General features: G+C 40.8%; 1 protein-coding gene across 1 annotated transcript in view; it reads right to left on the bottom strand.

Annotated features, from left to right (window-relative positions):
• Positions 1–1,947: 1,947 nt before the first annotated feature.
• Positions 1,948–27,128, bottom strand: part of ALG13 (ALG13 UDP-N-acetylglucosaminyltransferase subunit) — a 31,199-nt gene continuing 6,018 nt past the window's right edge. The window contains exons 7-29 of the mRNA XM_054214756.1: positions 26,235–26,285; positions 25,426–25,472; positions 24,428–24,500; positions 22,558–22,639; positions 22,017–22,197; positions 21,039–21,114; positions 20,222–20,330; positions 19,016–19,080; positions 17,978–18,078; positions 17,085–17,212; positions 16,145–16,376; positions 15,872–15,985; positions 15,498–15,654; positions 13,324–13,456; positions 12,813–12,848; positions 12,625–12,680; positions 11,924–11,986; positions 11,390–11,566; positions 11,288–11,300; positions 10,858–10,980; positions 5,790–5,830; positions 4,748–4,931; positions 1,948–2,880 (exon numbers count right to left, since the gene is read on the bottom strand). Coding sequence (XP_054070731.1) covers positions 2,615–2,880; positions 4,748–4,931; positions 5,790–5,830; positions 10,858–10,980; positions 11,288–11,300; positions 11,390–11,566; positions 11,924–11,986; positions 12,625–12,680; positions 12,813–12,848; positions 13,324–13,456; positions 15,498–15,654; positions 15,872–15,985; positions 16,145–16,376; positions 17,085–17,212; positions 17,978–18,078; positions 19,016–19,080; positions 20,222–20,330; positions 21,039–21,114; positions 22,017–22,197; positions 22,558–22,639; positions 24,428–24,500; positions 25,426–25,472; positions 26,235–26,285 — 2,508 coding nt within the window. The 3' untranslated portion in view covers positions 1,948–2,614. The remainder of the gene's footprint in view (positions 2,881–4,747; positions 4,932–5,789; positions 5,831–10,857; positions 10,981–11,287; positions 11,301–11,389; positions 11,567–11,923; positions 11,987–12,624; positions 12,681–12,812; positions 12,849–13,323; positions 13,457–15,497; positions 15,655–15,871; positions 15,986–16,144; positions 16,377–17,084; positions 17,213–17,977; positions 18,079–19,015; positions 19,081–20,221; positions 20,331–21,038; positions 21,115–22,016; positions 22,198–22,557; positions 22,640–24,427; positions 24,501–25,425; positions 25,473–26,234; positions 26,286–27,128) is intronic.

The following is a 27,128-nucleotide window of genomic DNA, read 5'->3' on the forward strand; positions in this document are numbered from 1 at the left end:
CTGGTGATGCAGCCCAGGAGGCACCTGGCTTTCTGGGCTGTGAGCACATATTGCCCGGACGTGTTGAGCTTCTTATCAGCCAACACCCCCAAGTCCTCCCCAGGGCTGCTCTCAGTCTGTTCTCTGCCCAGCCTGTATTTGTACTTGAGATTGCCCCGACCCATGTGCAGGACCCTGCACTTGGCCTTGTTGAACTTCATGAGTTTGGCATGGGTCCACCTCTCAAACCTGTCCAGGTCCTTCTTGATACATCCCTTCCCTCCAGTGTGTCACCTGCATCACACAGCTTGGTGCCATCAGCAAATTTGTTGAGGGTGCACTCAATCCCACTGTCTGTATCACCGAGAAAGAGGTTACACCGTGCCGGTCGCAATGCCAACCCCTGAGGAACTTCACTTGTCACTGGTCTCCATTTGGACATCCAGCCATTGAACTCTCCTAAGTAGTCTGCAGCAAGAATGAATAGAAAACGAGTGGTGATCTCAGACAGGTTTTCAAGGCTTCATAACTTGGAAAATCTACGGTTATATCTCTGAGGAGGATTCTGAGGATGATAGTGTTCTTAAGATGCCATGTTTCCACCACCCTGGGAGCAGTGAATTGGAAGAGAGCACCCCTCACTACTGCCAAAAGTAACTTCCCCCCATGCTCCCTGACAGAGAAGACAGAAATAGCCGAAGTTGTGGTACATGATGCAGTGGCAACACAGGTAACCATAACTGAACTCCAATTCATATCCAGACAGTTTCTGCTCCAGCCCAAACACTACACATTAGGACAAACTGAATCTTGCTATCAAGAGGACAAGCAGGCTGACTAACTTTTCTTTCACAGCCCTAACCAGTATCTCAACTCAGCAGGAAAATTAACTGTAGGAAATAGAAGGAGAAAGAAGCTACCATGAACTTCTATCTTCTAAAAAAGATATTTCTAGCAAAAGACTTGGCATTGATGGCTGAAGGCGGCAAGGTGGAAGGCAAAGCAGAGGTCTCCATTTCCATGCAAACTCAGGGGCAACGGTCCCCTTCAAAACATGAAGCAATAAGTCAGCAGTGAAGTTACAAATACTATTACGGCATTTGAAGCCAAAGCAAGTGATGCTTTTTCTTTTTAAAAAAGCTTTTTAACATTTGTTTCCAATAGGTAGGAAAAAGGAAAGCGAGAGGGGAAGATGTAATGGAAAACTTTGACATCGAAGTCCACAGCTGTAGTATGTACACTACCTGGCCTCCCTATAGAAAGGGGAGATACTATGAGTGGCTGAACTGCTGTTTGTGGGGGAACTGCTGTTGTGACACTGGCTGGAGTGGAGGCAGCAGAATTTGAGGAGAAGCCTGAAGCTGGAGCAGCACAAACACCTGTTGAGGTTGAGACTGCTGCAGCGTTCACCAACACCTGGAAAAGAGTCAGAGTATTCAGTAAACTGCCTCTACAAAGAAGTAAAAGACTTGTTAAATAAGTGTCTTAGCTGGTTTTCATGGCCTCTGGCACTGAGCCGCCATAACCCACACTTGTGCCTGTGTTTTTTTCCCCAGGACAGGGCTGTGCCACCAAAATGACCCCAGGGATGAGGGCAGGGCCCAACTCACACCCACTTCTTGTTGATTGAGAACGTATAGTGGAAGTTTCTATCAGGGACAGAGCCTGTGCAGACAGTCATTTGAAAGAACTGCAGTTCACGTGCAGAGAGTATACAGTGTCTTCTCCTAAATTTATCAAAGACAGCGCCAGAGCTTTCCACTGCACTTCGTTCTCATGCTGAAAGCTTTTGCTGTTTTCTCAGAGAAGGCTAGAGCAGCTTTATCCCACAAAAGACAACTACATTTCTTCAGTCCTGTTCAGCCTTCATTCTTCAGGCTGTTGAACGACTAGTTGTCAGGAACATAACCTGCCAGTGATAAATGACCACTCATTTTCATGTGTTCAATGCTTTTATTATGTGCTATCAGTGCAAACCAAACACCAAGACTACCACCATTTGTGCAACAGCTTTCACAAAACAAATCTTACAGACAAACAGCAATATACAACAGATCAAAACAGTGTTCTTACGCTTTCAAGAGATACGAAACCTAAGCAGAATGAAATTAATCAGGAGGAATACAGCTATTACAATTATGTGACCACTACTGGCAAAGTAGCTTTGTTTTGTGAAATCCGAGAAAGCCAATCTATTTCAAACATTTTCATCCTCTAATGACCCTGTGCCAAATTTTTATCTGTCATTGTAATGCAGCCTATTTCAGTGCTTAAAAAAGAACCAGGTGTGTCTAAGTGTTCCAGTGCAACTCCTCACAGAGGTACATGATGCTACATTCCTTTAGTGATAGCATATGTTTTTACACATACTTTATGTAGTCCAATTCAAGCTTTGTGTTCCCTGCACTATAGTTTGTGTATATTCTTTTCCGACAGTTTCCTACATCAACTAAAACAACATCTTGTCAAGTCAACTATCACTAGCATAAACCTAAAGAGAAACAGGAAATTGGAATGCAGTTTAATCAACTGACCCAGCACCCTAAGACACATTCACAAACCAGTATTAACATATAGTTGACAAACAAGAAACAAGAGAAACCAAGGGCAAACAGTGAGCTTATAGCTCCCAGATTTACATTCCTTGAGGCACATCATGAGGTGCAGGGTTAGGTGAGGCAATATAGCTGACTTGGTGCAGTGGTCCAGAACTTACAGCATTAGCAATTTGTGGAGAGTTTCCATATGGTGGATTTACAGGATGCCAGGTACCAACATAGCGATACGCAGGTACTAAAGAATCAAACCCAGGAAGAGACTGCTGGCTGAAGGGGTCCGACACGACTGGGTAATATACTGGCCCATAGGACAGGGGTGGAGGCTCTGAATTTTGAAAGTTACCTTAAAAACACAGAACAAAAGACACACTCTTACCATATTTTATCTTATCTATGGCCTTTTTAATGCAGACTTTCACTATGGTGAACACAGCATTATTTTGGTGGCCAAAAGGGAAAAATCCATTTAGAGGGTGTAAAATTGTAATCTAATGGAGGGGTCAAAATCACTTTGGGTCCTAAGTTAGACTAGAGGACAACTTGCTCAACTTCTCGCTAAACTCTGTTCAAGAATTGCATAGCAGCATTCTGCTTCGGAGGGGCGGCTTTTTCAACAGGAACTCAGGTAAAGAGCTAAAATATGGGTAATGAGGCACTGAAAGAGACTGCCCTGAGAAGCTGTGGATGCCCCATCCCTGAAGGTGTTCAAGGCCAGGTTGGATGGGGCTTTAAGCAACCTGGTCTAAGTGGGAGGTGTCCCTGGTCATGGCAGCAGGCTTGGATGATCTTCAAGGTCCCTTCTACCCTAACCATTCTATGAATCTATTCTATTTTATTCTTCCCCTATTTGATTTCTGACCATATGACATTAATCTGTGCAAAAGAACCACCCTAGCTGAACAGGCTGAAGCCTTATCAGAGCAATAAGCATCTATGCCTCTGAGCAACAGCTTTGTTATGATGCGCTCCTTTCCAACACTGCCATGTTTCTTAGATTTTAATGAGCCAGGCATCTGACCTTTTTGACATCTTTTTCCTCATTTAATACAGTCCTCCTATTTATCACCAAGTGTATCTACAAGCTTTTTACCAAGCTGCTAGGTGAAACTAAGTTTTGCTGTAAATTTTATGCACAGTAAGAGACACAGCTAGCAATAAGGGCTACTCAAGAGGTAACAGCTGTCATGGTTTAACCCCAGCTGGCAACTAGGACCACACAGCCATTCACTCCCTCCCTCCCCCCAGGTAGAAGAGAGGGAGATGGGTTTCTCCCAAGAGGGAGAAAAAGGAAAACAACCAAACAACAAAAAACCAAAACCCCAACCTTGTGGGCTGAGATAAAGACAGTTTAATATAATGGTAATGGAAGAGAAAAATATTAACAATAAAAGAATATACAAAAAAAAGGGATGCAATACAATTGCTCTCACCACCTGATGATCGATTGCCCAGCCTGTCCCAAGCAGCAATTGCAGATCCCTGCCCCCCCCAGCCAACCCCCATTTATATACTGAGTACAAGTCTATGGTATGGAATATTCCTTTGGCCACCTTGTCCTGTCTATGCTCTCTCTCAGCTTCTATGGGAAGCTGAAAAGTCTTTGACTTAATATAAGCATTACTTAAGACATACTGTTTTACTTGTTGCTCGTCAACATTATTCTCATACTAAGTCCAACACAGCAGCCACTAGAAGAAAAATCCCAGCTGAAACCAGGACAACAGCTGAGGCTAAAATCAAGGTTTGCAACATCTTCCATTTAAAAGTTACCCTGGAGTTGAAGTACCAATGCTCAGGGCTTACCAAAACTCAAGTGTCTCCTTTACTTTAAATACAGGCATGCTGTTTTGATACCATGACTATTTGCTTATCAGTAAGCAAACAGATTCCTTCACAGTTTTAGAAAAAGTTCTCCCAAGATAGCATACCTAGTACAGGCCTAGAACCAATTACTTCTTCCTTTTTATGGCTTTATAAAGCCCTTGACACATTGATGGCTACACCAGTGACTCTGACGTATTTGTAGTATCACAGATAGCGAAGAACTTGTGAGGACCCCTTACAAGGCTTACTCTGTGTCCTCCCAACCTCACACTTCCTACAGAATCGCAAAGCTGCAGGCAAGCAGCTCCTATGAGCAGTCATGCTCTGAAAACCTATTCCTTCAATTCTCATTAGTTGTTTATGTGGCCTAATACTCAGATACTAACCATTTGCAGGTGCTTCCAAGGGAACCTGGTGGACTTCAGTTCGCCCAGCATCAGTGTAGAGCTGAGGTACTGACTGATCTAGGACAGGAGCTGGCTCAGCATATGCTGGATAAACTTCCACAGGTGATGGTGGCAGCACTGGCTGTACATACATCATGGAAGGCCAATAGCTCTGATGACAATACTTTGAGACAAGGAAAAAATACAAGGTCATGCATACAACCATATACACTCCATCCCTCCTCCAAATCACTACGTGTTTCCGATCTAAAATTAGAAGTGCATTTTTTCCTTCCTAGCCCGTTAAGATACTATGCACACCAAAAAACCCCAATACAGCTTACCAGAAAAGGTATTGCAATACCTGCAGCAACAGTCACCTCAGTTTCACACTGCTGTTGTGTCAGAAATCTTTACAGAGAAAGATTCCCACCTATTGACTAAGTCATATATGAAGAGATTGTTCCTATTTCTTCAGTTGAAGAAGCTGACATGACTTCCTTTACTTCCCTGAGCAGCAGCACTGAAACTGCATATGACCACTTGTGCAGAGAAACTGCACAGACTGCTTGCTGTGCTTCAGCAGAGCAAGAGCTCCCAGAACACAGAGAAGTGGTGCTAACCAGTCTAAACACAGCTGTACAAGTCCTGGAAGACTCAAAACCACACATCCCTAATGGTCTTTGAGGTCTTGTCTAAGTACACAAATTTTCCTAAGAATGGCTCAGGTGCCTCCCCTTATCTTCACAGAAAGAGCAGTATTTATCCACCATGCTCCCCAAAAACAAAACCAAAAAACCCAACACCACAACCTAAAGTACAACAACTAAACATACACAGTAGTGTGATTCACATTTTGAGTTAGAACTTCACTTCCTGAGCCATACTTTAATCTCCATCAAGCAAGCCTATATGCATTAATAGTCAAGTGCACAGGATGCACATTTAGCACACTTGGAAGTCTTAAACACATCAGTACATTTGTCAAGAAAAGCAGCAGTTTTTACGGGCAATTTACTATACTCATTTTAAAAGCACTTACTTGCAATCCCAGATTAAAATAATACCGCAAGACCTTTGTATCTGAAATTAAAGAACATTACATTAAAGGGCAAAATAGTATAAACCAAGAAGCAAAAAGATATTTACACACATCAAGAGCATTTTATTTTAAGTTACTCTAACTTAATGAGTAACAGTATTTTAGCACTACTTTAAAGTTTCAAGGGTAAAGAACATATCTTGAATATTAGTTGTTAAAACCAGTTTATCTTTTTAAGCTAATCCAGTTAGATATTTGTGCAATAGTAAAGCATTTGTCTGACCAACTTATTATTTAACTTCAACAATTACATTATCTTTAATTGTGGTTTATTCATCTTTATTACTCAAGTGATAATTGTCAGTGTGTTACAAGCCTCCACTGTCTAAGCAACTAGGACTTAAGCAAGTCTGGCTTCCTATTTAGGGTGGGGTTTTAGACGAAAACGTATTTTATCAACTAAGAATTTGCTTATGAGCCCCTAAATTAAGTTAAGCACTAAAAGCACTCCCTCACAACCTCACTACAGAAATGAGGAAGGATTTGGAAGCATGCAGACAGCCAGGAGCAGCCTTCTCATACACAAGTGACAATTCACTCCCAGTGTACACGTTATATGCACACTCTGCATACATACTGCAAATACCCAGACTGGGCTGGCATGCGAGACAACAGGCCAACTCCATGTAGACACCAGCTTCACACACCTTCTGCCCAGAGTTAAGTCTTGTTCTGCCACTATCTTCATCTTCAGAACTTTATTGAGCAATGACCAGAGACACATCAATGTGGACAACACACAGAGCAATCCTAAAACCTTCAGACCTAGTTTTGGGGGTCCCCCCAATTGTTATATCAAGTCAGAAAATGGGGGGTGTGTGCGGAGGAGAGGAATAAGGAGTATGCTCCTTCCTTCCCCTTCCGCGCAAGGGTACTCAGAGTTCCCTGCTTTCTTGCAAGTAGTCTTTTACTTCTGTCTTCTATGTACTGAATAATTTGCCCCCAGGCAAATACATGATACACTGAGAATCAATCCCAGATGTGTGGAGGAACTTTGAAACCCTGCTCCAAGAACAACAGGGTTTGGACTTGGAAACGCATTTGCAGCTTTCTGAAACCAGTGAAGCAGTTTTCAACCTTTAAAGTTGACCATTGAAAGGGAAACAGAGTGCACATTTTAATCCTAGGATGCAGTTCTGGAACTGCGCTTGAGAAAAATTCTTGATTTCTCAGATTCAAACACAGATTTGTTTTAAAGGCTCAGGAAGAGCAAACCAGCCCATTCCACAGCAGTAGGTTCACGTGTGTGTGCACACACAGACTTTGCTTTAGTACTGCTGGGAACTGAAAGGGACAGCAGGGAGACAACTCAAAAGGAGCAAGCCACTAAGGCCTTCATCTTAGCCAGACCTCCAGAGCTACCATACAGACCACCTTCTTGCCATTTCCCCTCTTTCCCCTAGACCAGGGCCGTGACTCCACGTTGCTTCCCTCTCCACCCATCTACCACACTTTCCCAGCCCTGCGCATTGTATTTTGCTGCAGATAGGCACAGCGTCAGAAACGCAAACGCCACTCTTGAAACGCACAAAGATTTGTTCCTCTGTGGCTGCTGCCAATTCTCAACTCTTTTACTGTTCAGCATATTTGATCAGGGCAACAATCCACGCAGCTATTTTAGGAAGCGCGCACAGATCCCTCCTTACATCTTACAGCTGTAAGCTTGCTCCAGAAAGTGCCAGTGATTTGGCTGTAACATTGACCACAGTCAGTAAAATATCAAAAATAACCCAAAGGCTCACATAAACACCAACTTTTTAGTATCCAGCTGAAACTGCATCTACATTTGGAACAAGTGGTTTTCTTCTTTAAAAAAAAAAATATCTGATTTTGTTCTTCAATTGTTTATGCAAATCTATGCAAAACAAGCAAAGAGCTGAATGAAACAGCTGCTCCATAGCAGCGATAACAGTACAAAGGAAGAGCTGGGAGACTGAAGTGACAAACTGATACTGGAAATACTGACGTCTGTGGAATGCTGGAACAGAAGCCAGTACAGTAGGAGACCAGTTTTTGTTTATATTCCTCTTTTAGATGTCTCAAAATCAAGTCAATAGTCACTAAAACAAGACACCCTTATGAAGCAACCGCTGAGCCAAAAAAAAGTTAGCCACTCTGACACGAAAACATGCAGACCATGTTGACTACTCATAACAATCTCATCTTACAGTGCATCAGGACAAAAATCAAGATAAAATTTCTACTGTGCCGGTGGGAGGCTTGGGTCAATCCTGAGCACTACTGCGGCCTCTGGAACACAGTAACACCAAGTCATCTTTGATCAGCAACTCCTTCAAACACAAAGGAGCCGGCAAGGTTGGACACCTAAGGTCAACATGTTAATGAACATGCTTCACGAGCCCTAAGCTCCATTAAAGAGCGAGACCCAAGAGACACTGAAAACTGGAGCTAACGCAGATGCACCAAAGGAATACTAAGGGACATGGCAGGTTTTCCTCCCAGGTCCAGGACTCCAGTCTACTCCAGCCCAAATACCAAGCCTGCAAGTATCTTCAGTAAAGCGCACAGAACGCTGCGTCAAGTGTACCCAGGTATGTTAACCTGCACTACTCCAAAGTTTATGGATTTTTTAACTCAAAGGCCATATAGATTATAATATAGCAGTGTGACAATAGAAATGTTACATGCAATTCCTTATGCACTACCAACCTTCAAATCCTTAAAAAAAAAAAAAAGATTTCTAAAGTCTGTGCCAAGAGGGACATGGCCAATATTATGGAATGACTCAGCTGAAGAGCTACAGGCAGGGTCTGAAAAGGTTATTAATCCACATCCACTCCAGATTCTTGTCAGTACACTTAATGCCCAATTCTCCCAAGTGCTGAAAGATTCAGTTACGGGCCTTCGACTAAAGCTGAAACCCATTAACTCAGATGTGTGCATAGTATCATCTAGAGCAATACTACTACAACAGGGAATTGGAAAACAGAATATTAAAGATTAACAAAACCAAGAATTAAGAGTACCTCAAGAAAACAGAGTTATTGCAGAGCACGTTAGCAGTACCTGTGAAGTAGCAGGCATTTGAACAGCCACGCCACAGTATTTTGGAAACTTTCTTTTTCCAGATCAACTTCTGACAAGACAAGCATGGTACATTGTAAATGCATCCAAAAGAACCCACAGAATTTCAGCCCAAAGTTGTTCTGTAACCTACCAGATGTAGCTACTCAAACTGTAGAGATCAAGAGCAGCTCTTTATCATATCTGAAATTAGCCCTTTAGGATTAGCACATTGAGGAGGAAAGTCCCACACAGGGTCAAAAGAGATACTTCAGATGGCAATACATTGAATCGAGCATGAAAACAATTTGCATTACTAAAATATTTTATACTCCCTCTTCAAGTCTACAGATTTTGGAATAGAAGCCAAAAGCTTTACATTCTGATGCAACAGAAGTGGGTTTGGGCTTTTTTTTTTGTTTGGTTGTTTTGGGTTTGTTTGTTTGTTTTTTTTTGGGGGGGGGAGGCGGAGGGGGGAATGTGGGGAAGAAATCAAGGCAGACAGTTATAGTGAAACTACACTTTTCAGAACAGTGCAAAAAGGAATACCTGGATTTCACAGACCCTACCTATATGCAGCCAGTTCTTTCCATCACTCATCCCTGAATGAAAAGCTACTCTCTCCATCAACAGAGAACATGGGAGATTCAGGAACCTGAACTAAAGGTAGTAAGTCTGACAAAATCATGTCATCTGCTGTATCTATAAATGGCTATTAGAATAAGCCAGCTATGACACACAGACTTTCAACATAGCCAGTGTATGGGGGATATTTAAAAAGCCTGTGTACTTCAAGCAATGTACAGAGATAACACACATTGCTTGAACATCAGAGACATGTACAGCCAGCCAGTCTTGCACTGCTGCTCTTCAGAGTAGGCTACAGCTACTCTGTCCAAAACTACACACAACCAACAATCCTTATTAGCTAAGACAAGACACTGCATCACAGAATAGATTTATCTGCCTATTTAGATGTGTGCAGCGATGCAATGGTGGCACGCTTGGGTACCACAGCATTCCCCTCCTAGATAAAAACAAGTTACATAGCATAACAGCAAGCAGAACTGTTATTCCTGTAGTGGAGAGGCACTTAGCTTACAATAAGGACAGCAGACACTTGATCTTTCAGTTATGAAACAAAGGTCTATGAATTACAGGCTCCATTTATGCCTTGTGAGACATAAACATGGCAGAATGCGGGGATAAATTAATAACAATAAAAAAAAATCTAATATGTATATGACTGTTGCACTGCTTATCAAGCTTGGCTGTCTGATGCAACCTTGCTCTTACATTTTAAGAATATCAGCATACCGTGCAAGTTGACTAAAGATTACCACTTTCAAAATGAAATCCACTTTCAGCCGATAAAGCTGAAAGCTCTTTCTGAGCTCTCTGCTGGTAGGCACTAAGTTGGCCTTTGCATGCTCTTTGCTTAACAGCTGAAATGTACCTTAAACACTGTCATTATTGATGACAGTATATGAAAAGTCCAACGTACCCAAGGAACAAGATGACCCAACACTTTATCCCTCATTTATGATACCAAAGAATGACATCTTGGAGCCATACAGGAAAACACCACAACAGCCCACTGAACTGTGCAACAGCATGACTTTATAAATACACAGATTTTACGTTTTTTTTTTTTTTTTTTTAAAATCAGTTATCAGAAAAATGATTACTCCCCCAAGAACCAGTATGATATAGGCCATGCACCCTCTCCCTTGGTATTAATTTCTTTAGGATGATGTCTAAAGCTGCAGTAATCACATATTTGAGTCAGGTGTGAACTTGCTATTCAGAACTGGGAATTAAAACATTTTTAGCATAAGCATCCATAGTATTATTTCTCACTCTCTGTGAGCTGCAAAGAACCATTTCTTCTCACTATAGATATGCTGTTAAGTTTCCATGGAGAACACAAGTCAGAAGTGTGCTGAAGAGCAGCACTAGTAAAAACACAAAATACCGTCATTACCTCGAGGCAGATCACTGCCACTGGGATCACAAGAGTAAGGTGGAAGAATGGCACCAGCTTCTCCCACCTCACTGACTGGAGGAAGAGGAGCTGAGTAAATTGGGAATGGCACTGAAGAAACAGCTACAATTAGAAGGAAAAAACAGTCAAGTCAAATTTGCAATGGCATGTCAAACGATGAAGATGCTAAGTTACACAATTAAGCATGCACTGATTTGTCATCTCAGTGTCCCTAAACACAAGCTTTAACAAAGTTCACTTTAGAAATCACTTTAAAAGAAGTCAAAAAGAAATTTAAAAAACAGATGGGAAGGTTCCAATCTCACAAGCCTTAACTGTATGTCTATCAGCAAGCTTCATATTCCAGTTAAGAATAAAGGTCTTTTTCAACCATTTCTCCACACTAGAAGGCAGGCCAGACTTTCCTTACATAACTGTCTGTCCTAGAGCAACAGGGAACAGACAAATCACTTTAAGTGACTTAAATGAAGAGTTACTTTGAAATCCAAGTCCATAGCCATCGTATGTGCACTCTACCTGGCCTCCCTATAGAAAGGGGAGATACTATGACTGGCTGAACTGCTGATTGTGGGGGAACTGCTGTTGTGACACTGGCTGGAGTGGAGGCAGCAGAATTTGAGGAGAAGCCTGAAGCTGGAGCAGCATAAACACCTGTTGAGGTTGAGACTGCTGCAGCGTTCACCAACACCTGGAAAAGAGTCAGAGTATTCAGCAGACGGCCTCTACAACTGGCTTTGTCAAAGATTATGGGAACATCACATAGTTCAAAAATTCTCACTTCACATAAATGCATTTTGGAAGTCCTAACTGTAAAGGCAGCTAACTATCCCCGTTCTTTAAAACTTGGGTTGGTAATACCAGTTTAGAGTTGCAGATACCTGTAAGGCATCTTCTCACCCTTCTGTTTTGCTTATATTTACAGGGAATTGTATTCTTTGCTACAGGATGCTGTAAGAGGCAGGTAAAGGGACCCCACAAATTGGCACTAACCAAGCAGAGTGGTCACCTCTCCACAGCGCTACCACAGTGAAGTACTAGATACTACCTTCTGGGGATAGCTGTAGGAAGCCACTCCATCTTGAGGTGACACAGAGACTGCCCCTTCTTCCTGAAGGGATTCCAAAGTAAAGCACGGTCCATTTAAGAGGCAAAGAAGTCACAAGGCACACACACACACCACACCCCTAAATTTTTTTATTCATTTATGGACTATATACACACATGCAGAGGATGTTTCATAACTTCAGTGAAAACAGTTTTATTGTGACACACATACAGCTGGCTTTCACACACACCGTAGACCAGCAGGTGACTCAAGATTTAGTTTCAGATTAAAAAAAAATATGCCAAAGCCAATTCTATCAGAGGTGAGATCTCTCGAGCCCCACAGTGGTGGAATGAGACTAACTGGAGTAGGACACGAAGGGTAGCGTGATAAAAGCAAGTGCTGTCTGGAGCAGAAAAGAGAAGTAAACAGCACTCAAATATATGCTTTCTCTTTGCGGAGGGGAAGGTGCAAAAGTCATTGACGTATTTAGTACAGTTCAGACTATACTCGCAGACTCAGATAAAAACCTCATCATTTAGGTAGGAAAAGGGGAGTGAGAATATAAACGAAACAGTCATTCCTTTTCTCCAAAAGAAGTCTGACCTACTATGTTAAGCCTACATCCAAGGACAGTTTCTACGAAGAATGCAACACACTTCAAGGACTCCTAATCTGAACAGACAGTGACTAAAGCTTACCAAGTTTGCTGTAGGTTCTGCTGAACTAAATACTGTTGCAGTTTCACAGTCAGGATCTGGAGGGCATAGGCAAAAGTAATTGAAAGAAGCAGCATTAAATCTAATCCTTCAGAAACTTATAAAAAGGTCATAATGAGTGTATTACATTCACCGAGCGTTCTGTCAGTAAAGACAAAAGTGATACTTACCTGGAGGTGCATAGATATATTCTTCATGAAATTTCCCTGCAAGGGAGAGAACAGGAAGCTATGATTCAGGGTGGGGAAAAAAGAATAAAAATAAAAGCTTAAAGCTGAAGATACCACAGTTACATTTCAGTGCGTCCATTAATGACCTGCTTTCAGTATTATCTTGTTTTGTGCAGAAAAGGTAGTGAAACACTGAAGATATACTCATTTTGTTACTCCAACAGCTATCAAGATCACCATTACCAAATTTACACCATGCATTTTTAAGCAGCAACTTAGCTTGCTACAGATCTATGCAATCACAAGGGTCATGGTGTAGCAAGCTTAAACATAACAAATCTCCGTAAGACAATGATAAAAAAAAAAAATAACGCGCTCACAGGCATGTTCAATGCTCACAATAAAGATATTCAGGAGATGTTAAGGAACCTACTTCGACAATGAAAAGCACACTGAAGGTCTTTCTAAACCTGTCTTTTTCTCTTCACACACTAATCATTTCACAACTCACCACTTTCACTTGTTTCTTCTTCCTCTTCTGAGGAATTCAGTGCCTGCTTGTTAGGTGGAACAGAGTTTGGGCCTCTCCTTGTTACCCAAAATCCTGCTGGACCATGGACAATGGGAGCAGGGCTACCCTGGCTCTAAAAAGCAAAGTCAGAAGCATGCATTTAGAAAGAGTTTAAAGGCTCTGCATGCTCTACACACACAGAGAGAGCAGAAACAGGCTGGCAGACCAAGCTTGCTGCAACCAAAACTTACTAGAATTACAATTTGTGTGTCTGTTCCTAGGCACCTTGACTGCAGCAAAAGAGTTGTGGACATTTTTGTGTCCCTTACCTTTTGTTCTGCCTAGCATACCTAAGGTAATTTACCCTTGAAGACCTACCACCATCCTGTGCAATACTGTCAAGTTGCTCCCGCCCAGAACTCAGACAGCTTCATCTCAAGCTCCAAAGATGAAGAGGGAGCAGACTCCAGACAACAGCCTAGACTGCTACCCCCCACATATACTCCTGCGTTCCTCATCCCAGAGCATTCCCACCACACCAACAGCACATCAGTTCATCCAATTACTCTAATCATCACAGAAAAAGGTTCTCTTTCTCACAAGTAGTGAAACTCACGAGTGGCTGCTGGCCGACACCACTGTCTGCACTAACTTGACCCACACATGCAAGCCTGACTCTTCCAGAGAGCAGCACCCATCAAGGACTAAACTTTAACACTTCACATGCCCTTTGCCTTTGCATGATGTCAGGACTTAGTGGCACCACACTTTAAAATACAGAGTTCTCCGAACCAGGAATAAAAGATTGAGATGCTCGAGTAAAAGGAGTTGATTCCCTTGTTTGTGATGGCTAAGCTGACACTCAAAATTCTCAGAAGACATGGTGACTATGAGACCGATAAAGTGCTCAGAGAGGGTTTTAAGATTTCCAAGGTTGAAGCAGAGGTGCTAAGTCAGAAGATTCTCCCACCAGGCCTCTAGTAGGATGGCAGAGTTTTCTGCGAGATGCATCTTTCCCCAGGAAATGTTATATTCCTTTACCAAACAAGACAAGGAAGAGACAGAGAAAAGGCTTTGGCATTGACAATAACAAAGTCACTGAAAAACATTAAAAACTATTCATTAGGAGCTGCAGGTATATAGTCTAGCAATGTGGAGAAAAAACTAGTAAGCTCTATCGATTTCATGTCAGGGGAAAAAAAAATTGCAAGGTAATCTGTCCTTATTCCTTGACACTCTTGGAGGAAAATCAGAGCAGAGATTACATGAGGACAAATGAAAAAATGGCTGCTGCTGAAACAGCCCTGAGCAGATTCTTTCTCTCCCATTTAAATACAAGTCGAGCATTTCTTAAGTTCACTGCTTCAACATAGTAAAAAGAAATTCAAACCTACCAGGGTGTTTTTTTGTTTTGTTTTTTTTTTTTTTAAGAATGATCTGCTTTCCTATTCAGTTACCTAAATATAAATTGAACTTTTTGTAGCGTATCCAGCTTTGTACTGGGCTTAGACTAAAAATAAAAGAAAAAGATTTATTTTAAAGCATAATGAATACACTGTGCCACGTTATCTACAACCCGACAGAAAGACTGTTTGAAGAAAAGTCTAGATTTGGAATCTTCTCCTGTTTCTGGAGCAGACAAAACTGTTCCAAGAACAACATGCTAGCCCAAAACATCACAACCATAAACTCAGAGGAACAGCCCAGGCTATCGCTCACTATACAGTTTCTGAATCTAGTTACAGAAATGATAAATTACAGCGTGGCAAACAACTGAAAAGCTTTCTCCCACAATATTTAGAGCTAGACAGACACCCACAGTGGGAAGGGGTTGGCTTTTTGTGTTTTGTCTTCAAACTGCAATAGAAAGGAGAAACATAACTCTACTGTTATGAAAATATTCTAGAGAGAAAACAAATGCTGCTGGTGAGGGGAGGGAGAAAGAAGGGAACAGCTAGAAAAACTGAAGCTTTAAGCAGATCGTACAGGATTTAGACTCACTTCAGCCTTCCCTTCTCAAAAACACGTTCACTACTAAAGCTTATTCCAAGGGAAAAAAATACTGCTGTATACTTAGGTAAAGCAGTGCTGCGCATTTGTACAGCTTTCCCCTCCCCCTGCCACCCTCTCTCTCTCTTTGAGAGGTTTTAGCATACCTCTTGTTCATAACTTACTGGTAAACTGGGAAAAGCAGTGTCCTCCTCTCCTTCAATTTCATAGAAAGTTATAGTTTCTTCTGGCCCTTGAGGCTCCTCTCCATTCCCCGGTACAAACCCATACTGACATTCCTTATTTACACACTGCATCTGACGGCGGCTACGGCTGTATGAGCTTTAAAAACAAGAAAGGAGGTTAAGAATCATCACTATTGGAGTTCCACCTTGGTTTCGTTACTCAATTTTAACTCTGTTCTCTTTAGAGAGGCACAATAAACCCATGGTCTCATACTGTGTCGTTAACAGCCAACTCAGCCCTCCACATACCTCTCCCACCATCCTCCCCAACTCTTTTAGAGCAATGGTTTGTAAAGAGGTTTATATTCACTTACCAGGACCTGCAGGAGAAATTGTCATAGCTCTGATAGCATCTCTTTCCTGGACTGGGGTAGAATGCTATTTGAGGGCCAACCATGTTGTGCCTGTTTATAAATCGGGCAGATCCCCTAAGTTTAAAGGGTAAAAGGTGCGATTACCAGGAAGTGCTTCTCAGGTGGAACTCATTTGTAGTTTTACCTATTAAATAGCACAAACTCTCTCCTAACTAATCTGCAGCAAGAATGAACAGAGTGGTGATCTCAGACAAGTTTTCAAAGCTTCCATACCTTGTCATTCCAAATCCACGGTTATGTCTCTGAGGAGGATTCTGAGGATGATAGTGTTCATAAGATGCCATGTTTCCACCACCCTGTGAGCAGTGAACTGGAGGAGAGCGCCCCGAACTGTGCTGTAGCCGGGGTGGAAGAACTGGCTGGCCCCTGCTATAAGCCACAGTCATAAAGACTTCCTTTCCACGAACTTTCTTAAGCATTCTCTTCCGTGTTTTCATATCCATTTCTGCAGTTTCAGTTCAGGACAGAAAAGATAGATTTACACCTTAAACAGCTGACTTTAGAGCTCTTTATCATTTGAGAAGAGACAATATTTGGACACGCAGAAAATGGCCTATCCCAGAAAAAGTGCATTTTAAGCATGCAAACTTCATACCCATATTTTGAAGGCTCAAGCAGGTGTTCTAAATTATGAGCAGAACACAATCACCTCACACATAAATAGCTTCCTAACTTCAGCTGATCAAAGCAGTACTCTTGGTGTTAAATCTCTTTATGAAGGAAGGATGCATTTATTTATCAAAAAAAATTCTCCAAATTCATCAAATACAATCCATATTTAATTAGCTGGGGAAGCCCTAGTCTGTCCACAGTCTCTTAGCAGAGGCTAAGGCCAAATCAGACAACCTTTTTTGTTCACAGACCCAGTCTTCATACATAGTTCTCAAGTGCCAAATTTCTTGTTGGCAATTTTGAGCAATACTAACTCTACTATGTATTTTCAATGGATTTGCTCTTTCACAAAGGCAAATTCATCCCTCTGTCTGAAGGGTCACTTTACCTCAAACCTCTGCAGTGAACAAGTTTTGTATCACAGGCTAAATTAAGTCACTTCTAATATCTAAAGACCGCTACTATTAAAACTGTCATGAGTGTCTCCCCCACTCCCCTCTGGCCCCAAGGGAAGGAATGCTTGTGGAAACCTTGTACCAACCTATTCCTGAGAAGTATCCACCTGTTATTTTCTGATAGGTTCCTCCTTTTCGGCTAGGAACCATATTCCAAGCAAGGACAGGTGCCACTTGTGTCACTGGTTTTAAGTTTACCAAAGGAACTGTATGCCTACACGAAGAACACTGATGTTAGCAGTGCCACAAGGATATATTGTTGTGCAGTTAGGCACAGTGTAAGCTGAAGCAACGCTACAAGAAAATAAAACAGAAAAATCCACGAACTTCAGAGTGTAGGGAGCTTGTGGAAATAATGAACAAACAAAAGACGTTTCTCTGACACCAAGCACGCATAATTGTTACTTGTTTATTAAAAAAAAGATGTAGTCTCAACACTATTGACTTCCTGGGTCAAGTCTTTCTTCCCTCATTTGTATGCCTTCAGAGGTACACGGAAAACATCTGACAACATAAGATTTTTGCAATATATCACCAAGCTGAATTCTAAGTTTGGAGGAGGGTGAATGCTTTGAACAGCAAGGTGGAAAAAGTGATTAGACTCACTAGAAGTGCCAATTAATTTGTTTGGATACAACAGAAAAACTCCACAGAAACCAACAGCAGAAGGTAATTTGCTACCCGTGAATTAAGCCCAAACTGCAAAGATCACTTTCACATTCAAGAGAAGAGAGAACAGCAAGATTTCACAGAAAGCATTACAATAATTATTTTGATCATTAGAAATCCAAGAGATAAAGTTTCCTGCAACACTCTATTTGAAGAGTGACAGCCAAAAAGGAAGCAAAGGCTCACTTTATATTTAAAAGTCTAGGTTCTCCTTTCTTTTCAAAGTACCTTAACAAACCTATTTTAAGCATCTATGAATATACAAACTCAAACAGGAAGAGTTCAAACATGAAGTCACCAGACTGCTTACTTTTCTGCCAGCTCCTCAACGAAAACAGTCAACGTGTTGCCATCCTGTCCGACTTCCTGGATATGAGCATTGTAATACTTACCTCCAGGCTCCAGACGCACCTGGAGAGAGAACATGGGAAGCTCTAAAAAACCCCAAACTGTATCAGGCAATTCAGAATACTGTCTACAAACCACTAATAGGAAAGGCTGCTCCTAGCTGATTGCATGTTACTGAGTTGGCCCAGGAGTCTCAAATACTTTTTCAAAATAGCAGGCAAAATAAAAGAGTGCTGTACTAACTTCAGCGAGGAAGGAAAAAAAAACCAACCAAAAAACCTTCTGAGTGACTGAGAAGTAAGAAGATACCTGCCTAACAAGATACCTTTTTTTTTTTTTTAAAAATACACTGTGCCAAGTAGATAAGTACCAAGGAAGATTGCTGTTTAAGAACTTGAGGAGAACGGATGATAAAACAGGAAACTGGAAAGGAAAGCTCTGCTCAGCTAGAAACAAGTCACTGAGTGAATCATCAGCACTGCCTCAAACAGTGATAAAAAATAAGCCCTCACTACATACAACATTGGAATACAAAGAAAGCTGACCTTCCTTTCAGTATCTCCTGGCCAGACCACGCTAATCCTCCCTTTTTAGCTCTTTCCTTTCTATTTTACAAAAATATTTGCTACATTACTGTTGAGAAGCGGAAGACTGCCCAGACTTGTTGGTGACCCCCAGTGAAAATCCAATAGACAACTACCTCAAACGCACACCCGGTGCATTTTGAGCTCTCAGTCTGGTCTGGAACTTCCACAATCAGAATGTACGTGACTGGTTCACAATGAATTTCCAAGCAGCTTTTTCTTCACACTACCCAATGTTTAAAGGTAGACTTTAGAAAGAAATGAAATTGAAAAGAAAGTCAGATTAATAGCTACAAGGAAGAGAATGAGAAAAGCCTTGGAAAATTCTATGAAGTCGAATAATTTGGCGGGTTACCACACTCCATTTAAAGCAGTTTTAATAGTTTATCATAACTGAGTCTCCTTTGAGTACTAACCTGACACTTGTCTCCTAAATAGTACTGTCTCCCAGCAAACACCATGTAGTCAGTTTTTTGAAGCTCTAAAAATAAATGAATAAATAAATAAAAAGGAAAAAGCCTTTAAACTACTGTTCTTTATGTATCCTACAAGTACTTCATGACAGCATCCAACTACAAATTATAGGCCAACTGAGTTAAATATTTCCTATGCACATCTGAACATTCCCCACAGTAATGGTGAAGTAACTGTAGATGTTCTTGTAACAGACCATAACTAGGCTAAGTCACAGGAGATCAGTAACATCCAGATAATGCAGTAAGTATTACTACTGCTGATGGTACCAAGTTAATCCTGCACTTAATACCAGGATTGGTATTAAAAATGGTGGAGATGTCTTTTCTTGCCAGAGTACTGGTGGCATCTGGCAAAAATGAGATGTTATCCAGGAAAAACTAACATTGTCTAAAGTCTCCTTACTGCTAGATTTCAGTAGGTTCCTTGCCTGGATTCTCTGTATGTCAGTACTCTACATAGATAATTAGTTAGTCTACTCTGTTCCAAGAATTTTAATGGCCCTCATTATTGCTTATGCAGTTGTAAAGTGCTGGAATTCTTCAGTATGCAAAGCACTTTGGGTCAGACATCAAACTCCACTCAAAACTTATCTTTCTTGGCAAGTTCTTGCTTTACGGATCAGCCATAGTTTATGTCAAAAAGCAGCAACCTACCCCAAGCCACGAAGACCAAGAAATATCTACAGAACGTTCAAGCCCAGGAGAGCTGGGAAGCAAAAAGGAAATTCATCTAATTTGACAAATCTCAATGCTAAATTTGAGATCTTCATTATTGTACAACTCTGAAGCCAAAAATCATGCTTTAAAAGGCAGAAGTCCTTGCACACATGCTACAACAAACTCTCAAATTTATTTCCAATACAACAGAATGGTAACACAGAGTTCTGTACTCCGAACCTTTTTATTTCCTATAGTCAATAAGTAGCAGAGGTCAGATTTTTAGCAACTTTATCACCATTATAAAGTGTCAGACGCAGTGTATTTTGTACTTTGAAATGAAGCCAAGAAACCAGCTACTAGCAACAAGATTTACTACCTACAAGTATCTGCTGGGTTAACCAGTATCCTTCACGTTTCAGCTGTGAAGAACCAGGTGACGTAGCCTCGTACAGGCAGAGTTGTTTGTTTTTCCCTTTTTAAAGATACCTTTTCTACTGTCCAGCCAAACATCAAACTCCACATTTCGATAGATCTCGGGGTCCAGTGCCTTAAGCACTTTATAAGGAACAGGCATCTTTGATGGATTTTCTGGAGGCTAAAAACAGAGTTGAAATGGAACATTAACAAGTGCATTTAATGTGTTCAGCATAGTCTCTATCCTGCCAGGATCTGCAGACCGTTTTAAGATGTATACGCACTATTTTCCAACATTTTAACTTTCACTATATTTGCCTAAAAAAACTACAGCTCAAGAACAATGAAAAACACATTTAGGCATTCAGAAGTTGAGCAAACAGACTTTGAAATGGTTAGAAACAGGCTCAAGAGTAACATTCAGCATGTTCTTTACTCAAAAAGAATCCAAGGAAGCTAACCAATGAAGCCACAGCTTCAAAAACTGGTGGGAATTTCAGTTACTATATCTGAAAACAGGTTTCTATAGAGTTTCTAGAACTGTTCTAAAGTGATTTATACTGTGTTCAAAACAAAAGTGGACTGATTTAAACCATTTCTCGGAAAAACAAAGAGCATACCAGGAAAGATCTGCTAAGCTTCATCTTTGGGGGGGGATAATATAGTTATCTAAAGAAGAACAAGTGAATTTCAGAAAGTAAGAAGGCTTATACAATTTTATAGAAATTCAAGGGCAAAACCAGAAGACAAACAGATGGAAGAAATAAGCCGCCTACTTTCCAAAAAGTCATTTTTAAGAAGTGGAAAAGAGGGTTTAGCCCTAACAAGGGTAATATCATACAACAAAAAACCCACCCCACCATACGGAATTTTACCCTAACTGACAAACCTTTTCTTCTTCAATGCTCTGTTTGAACTTATCTTCCTGTGGATTGTCAGTATCGTTGCCTTCCCAGACGTCCACTCTAAGTAATTGAAAATAAGATTACAAAAGATACAATGCATAATTTCTAGCCAGGACTAAAATCAACCAACTGTTCGTACAATTTGAAAAAGCACCATGGTGCCATCAAGCGGTAGATTTTGCCTTAAACATCAGCCATGTCTGTGATGCAGTACAGCCAACCCTTCTCCTAGTTTCAAGAACATGACCTTTACTTGTTCCAACACCCACCCTTAACGAGGGCTAATGCTTGCCCTAGGAAAGGATGAAGATGATCCCACTGATTGATTGAACTCTTGCACTGTCAAGTACAAGACGACACCCTGTTCTATGTCCTATCAAACCAACATCATCTGCAAGAATTCAGTAATGGCCAGAGGCATCCCTTTAGCCTTTCTAGTGACTGCAACAACACAGGATATGAGGGTTTCTATAGGTACATTCTGTCTGTTCCCCTCATCCCCAGGGATCCAAGAGACTTGCATAATGCTAGCATTTAATTGTCTATTTGGGGTACAATGCCATTAAAAAAGGACAAACAAGAAAATAAAGCAGAGATTATTTTCTCAGTACGCTATTACCTCTGCAGAGCTAGAGAAGCTCAGAAGAGTAATAACAGTTTCTTACAAAATAAGAAGTATTCTGACATAAGGAACAATTTTATTTACAAATATGCTGTCATTTTACAGAGTAACACACAACCATAACATAGCCAGCAGCAGAGGACGTTCAATTATGTGACACTTTGCAGCTCCAAGGAAAGCACACTCTCTTCAATATACTTCAGCTTTGCATTTGTGTCATGAGATAGAAAAGAGAATTTATACCACATGAACACTCAAAGAAACTTGGAAAAGTTGCCCTTTGCAAGGTTTTTAATTTTTTTTGCTTTCCTTTTACCACATCCCCTTCCCAAAATACTACCTCTTTTCCGATGGATTTCTGGATACTTTTTCATGAAGACAATCAAAGTTTGCATCCTCACTTCCTGCAGAGCCACTGTTTCTGTTCTTCTTGGATCCACTTCGAAACACCTCAACTGCAGACCTTAATTCTTCCTCATCCATGCCAAAAACATCTTTGTACAGGATCTCATATAATACAGCTGAACAAACCAACACGAAGCTCAAGGCAAATTAAGATAATACCAAATCCATAAGAACTACTGCAATTTTCAAGGTAAGCATATCTTCAGATATTATCTGCTGTTACAAGGCACTAGTTGTATTAAATTCAATTAAGGAGAGGATCATAAACTAATTCCAGTGGGAAGAAGGGACCTCTAGAAGTTATTTAGTCCAACACCCCACTTAACAGATAGAATAATGAGTGTATGTATATATTAATATACAATAAATGAGCCTCCATCTCTCTCCTCCCCACCCCTGAAAACCAAAACAAGTACTGCCTATAAACATATGAAAACACATAATTTTCTTCCATAGAAAAATGATTTCAACTTTACCCTGGCAAATAGCAGCATTTTCCTGGAATTGTTTAGTATACACAGAGTCATAATGGCCGTTGCCAGAACAACACAGTAAAATCTGGGAAAATTAAAAAAAAAATAAAAAGGCTTTAAGGCTGGAATGATGTAAAACCTCTATTTGATATCCTAGCTGAAGACTACATTAGTCTTTCATTCTACAGTTGACATCAACTCACCAAGACAACAATAAATATTCTCAATATAAATATGAAAAATATTTAAAATCAGCTTAAAAGTGAATCCTAGGTAAAGTCTCTAAATAAGTTTGTCTATTATACAAAGAAAAACTACCAATCTGTACATCATGCTGCATTAAACATGAAATAAGAGTTTGTTCCCAGCTTACCTCTGAAACCACCAATTGCTCACAGAGTAAAATAAATAACAAGCCATTAAAATACAGTACACCTGAAATACACTGTCCAAGTATCAAAGACACATTTCAGCCTTCCCTACCTGAGGGACTGGAAGAGCATCTACTTTTCTAGCCCTATTAAAAGCCTTGCTTTTAATAAGAATATTATGTTGCCTTTTGAAGACACGTGCTTTCTGCAACACATGCATTGATACACCAAGTAAACGTATACCATCAAACCCCATCTTGGCATATGAGCACAGCTAACTGCAACTGGCAGAAGCCCTTGGGCAGCTGTCAGCACATTGCCAGCAAGGATGCTTCCCAGTGAACCAGCAGAAGGAGCTGGGATGCCAGGGCTCTTAATTCAGTGTGCACCATGTCTTCTGCCAACACAAGCTCTCATCTCACAGTGAGAACGAGCAACACCAGAAAGAGCTGCTGCCTGCGCACGCTGTCTAATAACAGACAGCTGCCAACACTTAATGAGAGCTCGGGTGGTAAAGTCTTCCAGGACAAACACACGTTTAGACCATACTACTTGATTTTTAAAAGTTATCTCATTTTGGAATTAGATTAGCTAGAGGAAACTACACAGGAAAAGAAAGACACGCATGTAAACAACAAGAGGAAAGAAAACCTGCAGCAGCACAGATTTCAGACGAGACTAGCCACTTTGGCAAATGTAATAGCCCATACTGAAATCCATACTGCAGCAACTTCACTGGCATCATGCCTGAGCTAGCCACATAATTGTGGGAGCCCATCTACACGACTGCAGAAAAAACAGGAGAGGTCAGATGGGGGGTAATACAGGTTACTTCTCCTTTATGTTCCTTCTTTTTGCCTCCAGTGGTAATTCTTGTGTAGATAAGCTGTTCCATTAGCTCCCATTCTTAACTGGGCTCAACTGGTATGTCACAGAAATGCATGTTTGTTACTTTAATCCACTGCCATTAAATTCCCCTTTTCAGGAACAAAAATGGCACACTTCATCCAACTTCACGAAGAGAGGTACTGGGGGTTGGAGAGAACACCTTTTCTTTGCCAATATGATAAATATATCTTGTTCTGCTCTTCTCAGATATTTAATTCTACCCTGTCACTTCAGTCAAATTCTCATTGGGAAGTGTTTTTACCCAAAGAGATTTCAGAAACATGAAAGAATATTCTGGAATTGTGATGTTACCTCTTCCTGCCAAAAATAAACTTCTTTCCAATAATAAGCTGGAGTAACAAAAAATTGGCAGGGAACAGCAAACAATCCATTCCTCAGATGGAAAGCAAAGCTACTATAATTGAGTTAACTGATGTGCAAATACTGTGCTTTTTCTATAAGCTGAAGACAGCTTTGGGGTTTTGTTCAGGTATGCAAGAGCACTGGAGTTACAAGACCTCAATTCCAGTGGCAAGTTTTTACAACTAAGCAGGACTGGAGGTAACTAGGATTACCTCCAGTAGGTAGGGGTAGGAAATTGCCTCACTTCTCACCTTCTCTTCAAAGCCATTGTCTGTAGCATAAGTGGGTGGCTTTCCAGGGTACCGATACAGAATGAAGTCTCGCCTAGGTAAGCAGAGGACAAACAAGACTTCAAAGAGCATACTTTTAGTAGAGCCACATTATGAAGAAGTTTGCGGGCAGGTGTTCTAGAGAATCCGCTGTTGGTTTATAGAAAAATCAAGTAGAATACTTTTCCTGATAAATGAACGCTGCCATACAGCAATAGCGAGATGAGCAAACAACACTCGGGGGGGAAAAATTATCTGGGGAAGACCATTTTTAGTCACAGATTAGGTCACGTACTTAAGTCTTATGGCAGGGTGCTCAGACACTGAGACAATTAAGTCTAAGTGATTTGGTCATTCTGTAAAAGGCCTAGAGCCTCCATACGCAGAACTAGTAACTTGTGTAACACTTCAGTTTGTTCCTTTAGTACTGGAACAGAACAAGCCTGCAAAGGGACAGCTCTTCCTTCTACCACTGGAGAGCCAGACCGCTTATTACAGGTTAGCAACATTTTTAGCAAGACAGCAGCACCTGTACAGGCTTATGTTATCTTTGAAATAAATATCAGGGTTTATGCACCAAGTAAGGCGAGTATTTCTCACTACCGGAGCTTTCAAGAACACCCACGTGAGTTTTAGTCATACTAACTACCACATAGTGTTTCCACTACACACCAGCTCCTTGCTTTTTCCCATTTTCCATCCTTCAGCCACCAAAAGGAAACACTTGACTTCAGAGTTTAACATTAGCAAAATGATAACAAATAAACATCGCTGGAAATCGACTCTCCCCTTAACTCACACTATGAGAACTGGGGCTGTGATGGCTCCCATTCACATGTTATTTTAAGTTTGTTAGGGTAGCATTTCTCACCATGTTTCACACATTAGTATCTCAGAGACAAACAAATAAAATGTTCTGAGGCAGAACCCAAACACCATCAAGTCCAAACCAAAGCAAAACTTAAGAAAGAGACACTTACTTGTACATCACTGATAAAGCACTCATTTCCAGCTGGCCAGCACTTTCCTATGCAAGATTATGAGATTACATGAGATAGCAGGGCCGCCTTCAACACACAGAATTCTATTCCACCTCTCTGTAGTATTAAAATACTTAACTGAACTCATGTTTATTTGTTAAAACAATCAATCAATGCATTGAGAATTGAGATATTGGGATTTCCGGGGGGTGGGGGGGGCGGGGAAGAAGTCTGAAACATGGGATGTCCACGATTACCAAGCTGAGTAAAATGGAGCTAGTTCTGGCAGTGACTATTAAACACGTCACTCAAGATACATTTTTGTTAATTAAATTCATTACATTTGTTTCAGAGACTGCTGCATTTACCACACTTATTGGTTCAAGTCTAAAGAAATAATAGTTTGAATTCTAATATTTGAACCTGGGGGTAAAAGCAGCAGCAAGGGATTGTAAAGTCTGATAAACATTTGATGTAAGGTACACTCCATGTACTTTGCTTTTTCCTTCTCTAAGAAGAATTGCAGTTATGAATAAGGCCCACAAGAGGCCTTAGCTTTACTGTCCAGTCTGCACAGATTCCTCCTTTTAACCAACAGAAATTCCCCACTAAAATTGTTACTGTTTATACATGTGAATATTCTGAACAAACCCATAGTATCATCTATGCAAATGAGATCCCAGGATTGGGGTATATTTAGAAAAAAAACCCAACACTGCCCCAATCACCACATTTTAAACCATCACCTAATTACTTTCCTATTCAAGTTTCCTCAAAATTTAACTCGATAAGTATTAGATCAGTCTTACCTTTGGATCTCCTAGTCGTTCAAGGTATTTCTCAAATGATCCTTCCACATACTTTCAACAAAACAAAGAAGAAAATAAATATAAAAATGTAGCCAATTGGAAAGCAAAGTTAAACCTAAACACAATGCCATACATTACTAGCTGTTGAACTGGAGGGAACAGGGCAGGCAGTAAGGACACAGACACCAAACTTGGGACTAGTCTGCCAATTCCTATCATTCTGGGGTTCTGAAGGGCTGTGGTCTGAGTAGGGGTATGACTTCAGCTGTTCCCTGCCTTTGAGCATGGGAATGATTTGGGATCCCAATGTGGAAATACCAAGAGATCCTAAAAAAATTAAGAGCATGAGTACGAGTAACATTCAGTGTCTTACCTCCTTCCTAGATTAGATTAAGCGCTTAACTGCCATTACAGTGGGAAAAAAACCCAACACAACAACAAACAAACAAAAAAAAAAACAAACCACAAAACCCACACCAAAAAAAACCCCAAACAGACCCCAACTCCGCATAAACCACCACACAAAACCCACACCACCCTGGTACAAACTGCCACATGCACCCACAGCCACAAAAACCACCACACACAAAACCAACCATCAAACACCCCCAAACCCATGACTTTATGCAACAGTTAAACACGCTCTGGAGTCTTCCGCTATCTTTTGATTTTTGTTTCTTAGTCCAAAGTCCTACATATTTTCTACGTACTAAATTCTGCAATGGCTGGTGCACAGAGAATATACTACACAAATGACTGTCACTCCACTAGTTACCGGGGTATTAGTAACTCGCTTGATTTCAGGAACTTCAGAAGTATAAAGACAAATAAAACTTGTGTGATTGCAACTCAAATAAGGCAAGCAAGCAATCACCCTGCCATTTCTCTCCTCTA

This window comes from Rissa tridactyla, chromosome 9 (genome assembly GCF_028500815.1).
Source record: "Rissa tridactyla isolate bRisTri1 chromosome 9, bRisTri1.patW.cur.20221130, whole genome shotgun sequence".
NCBI classification, from domain to species: domain Eukaryota; kingdom Metazoa; phylum Chordata; class Aves; order Charadriiformes; family Laridae; genus Rissa; species Rissa tridactyla.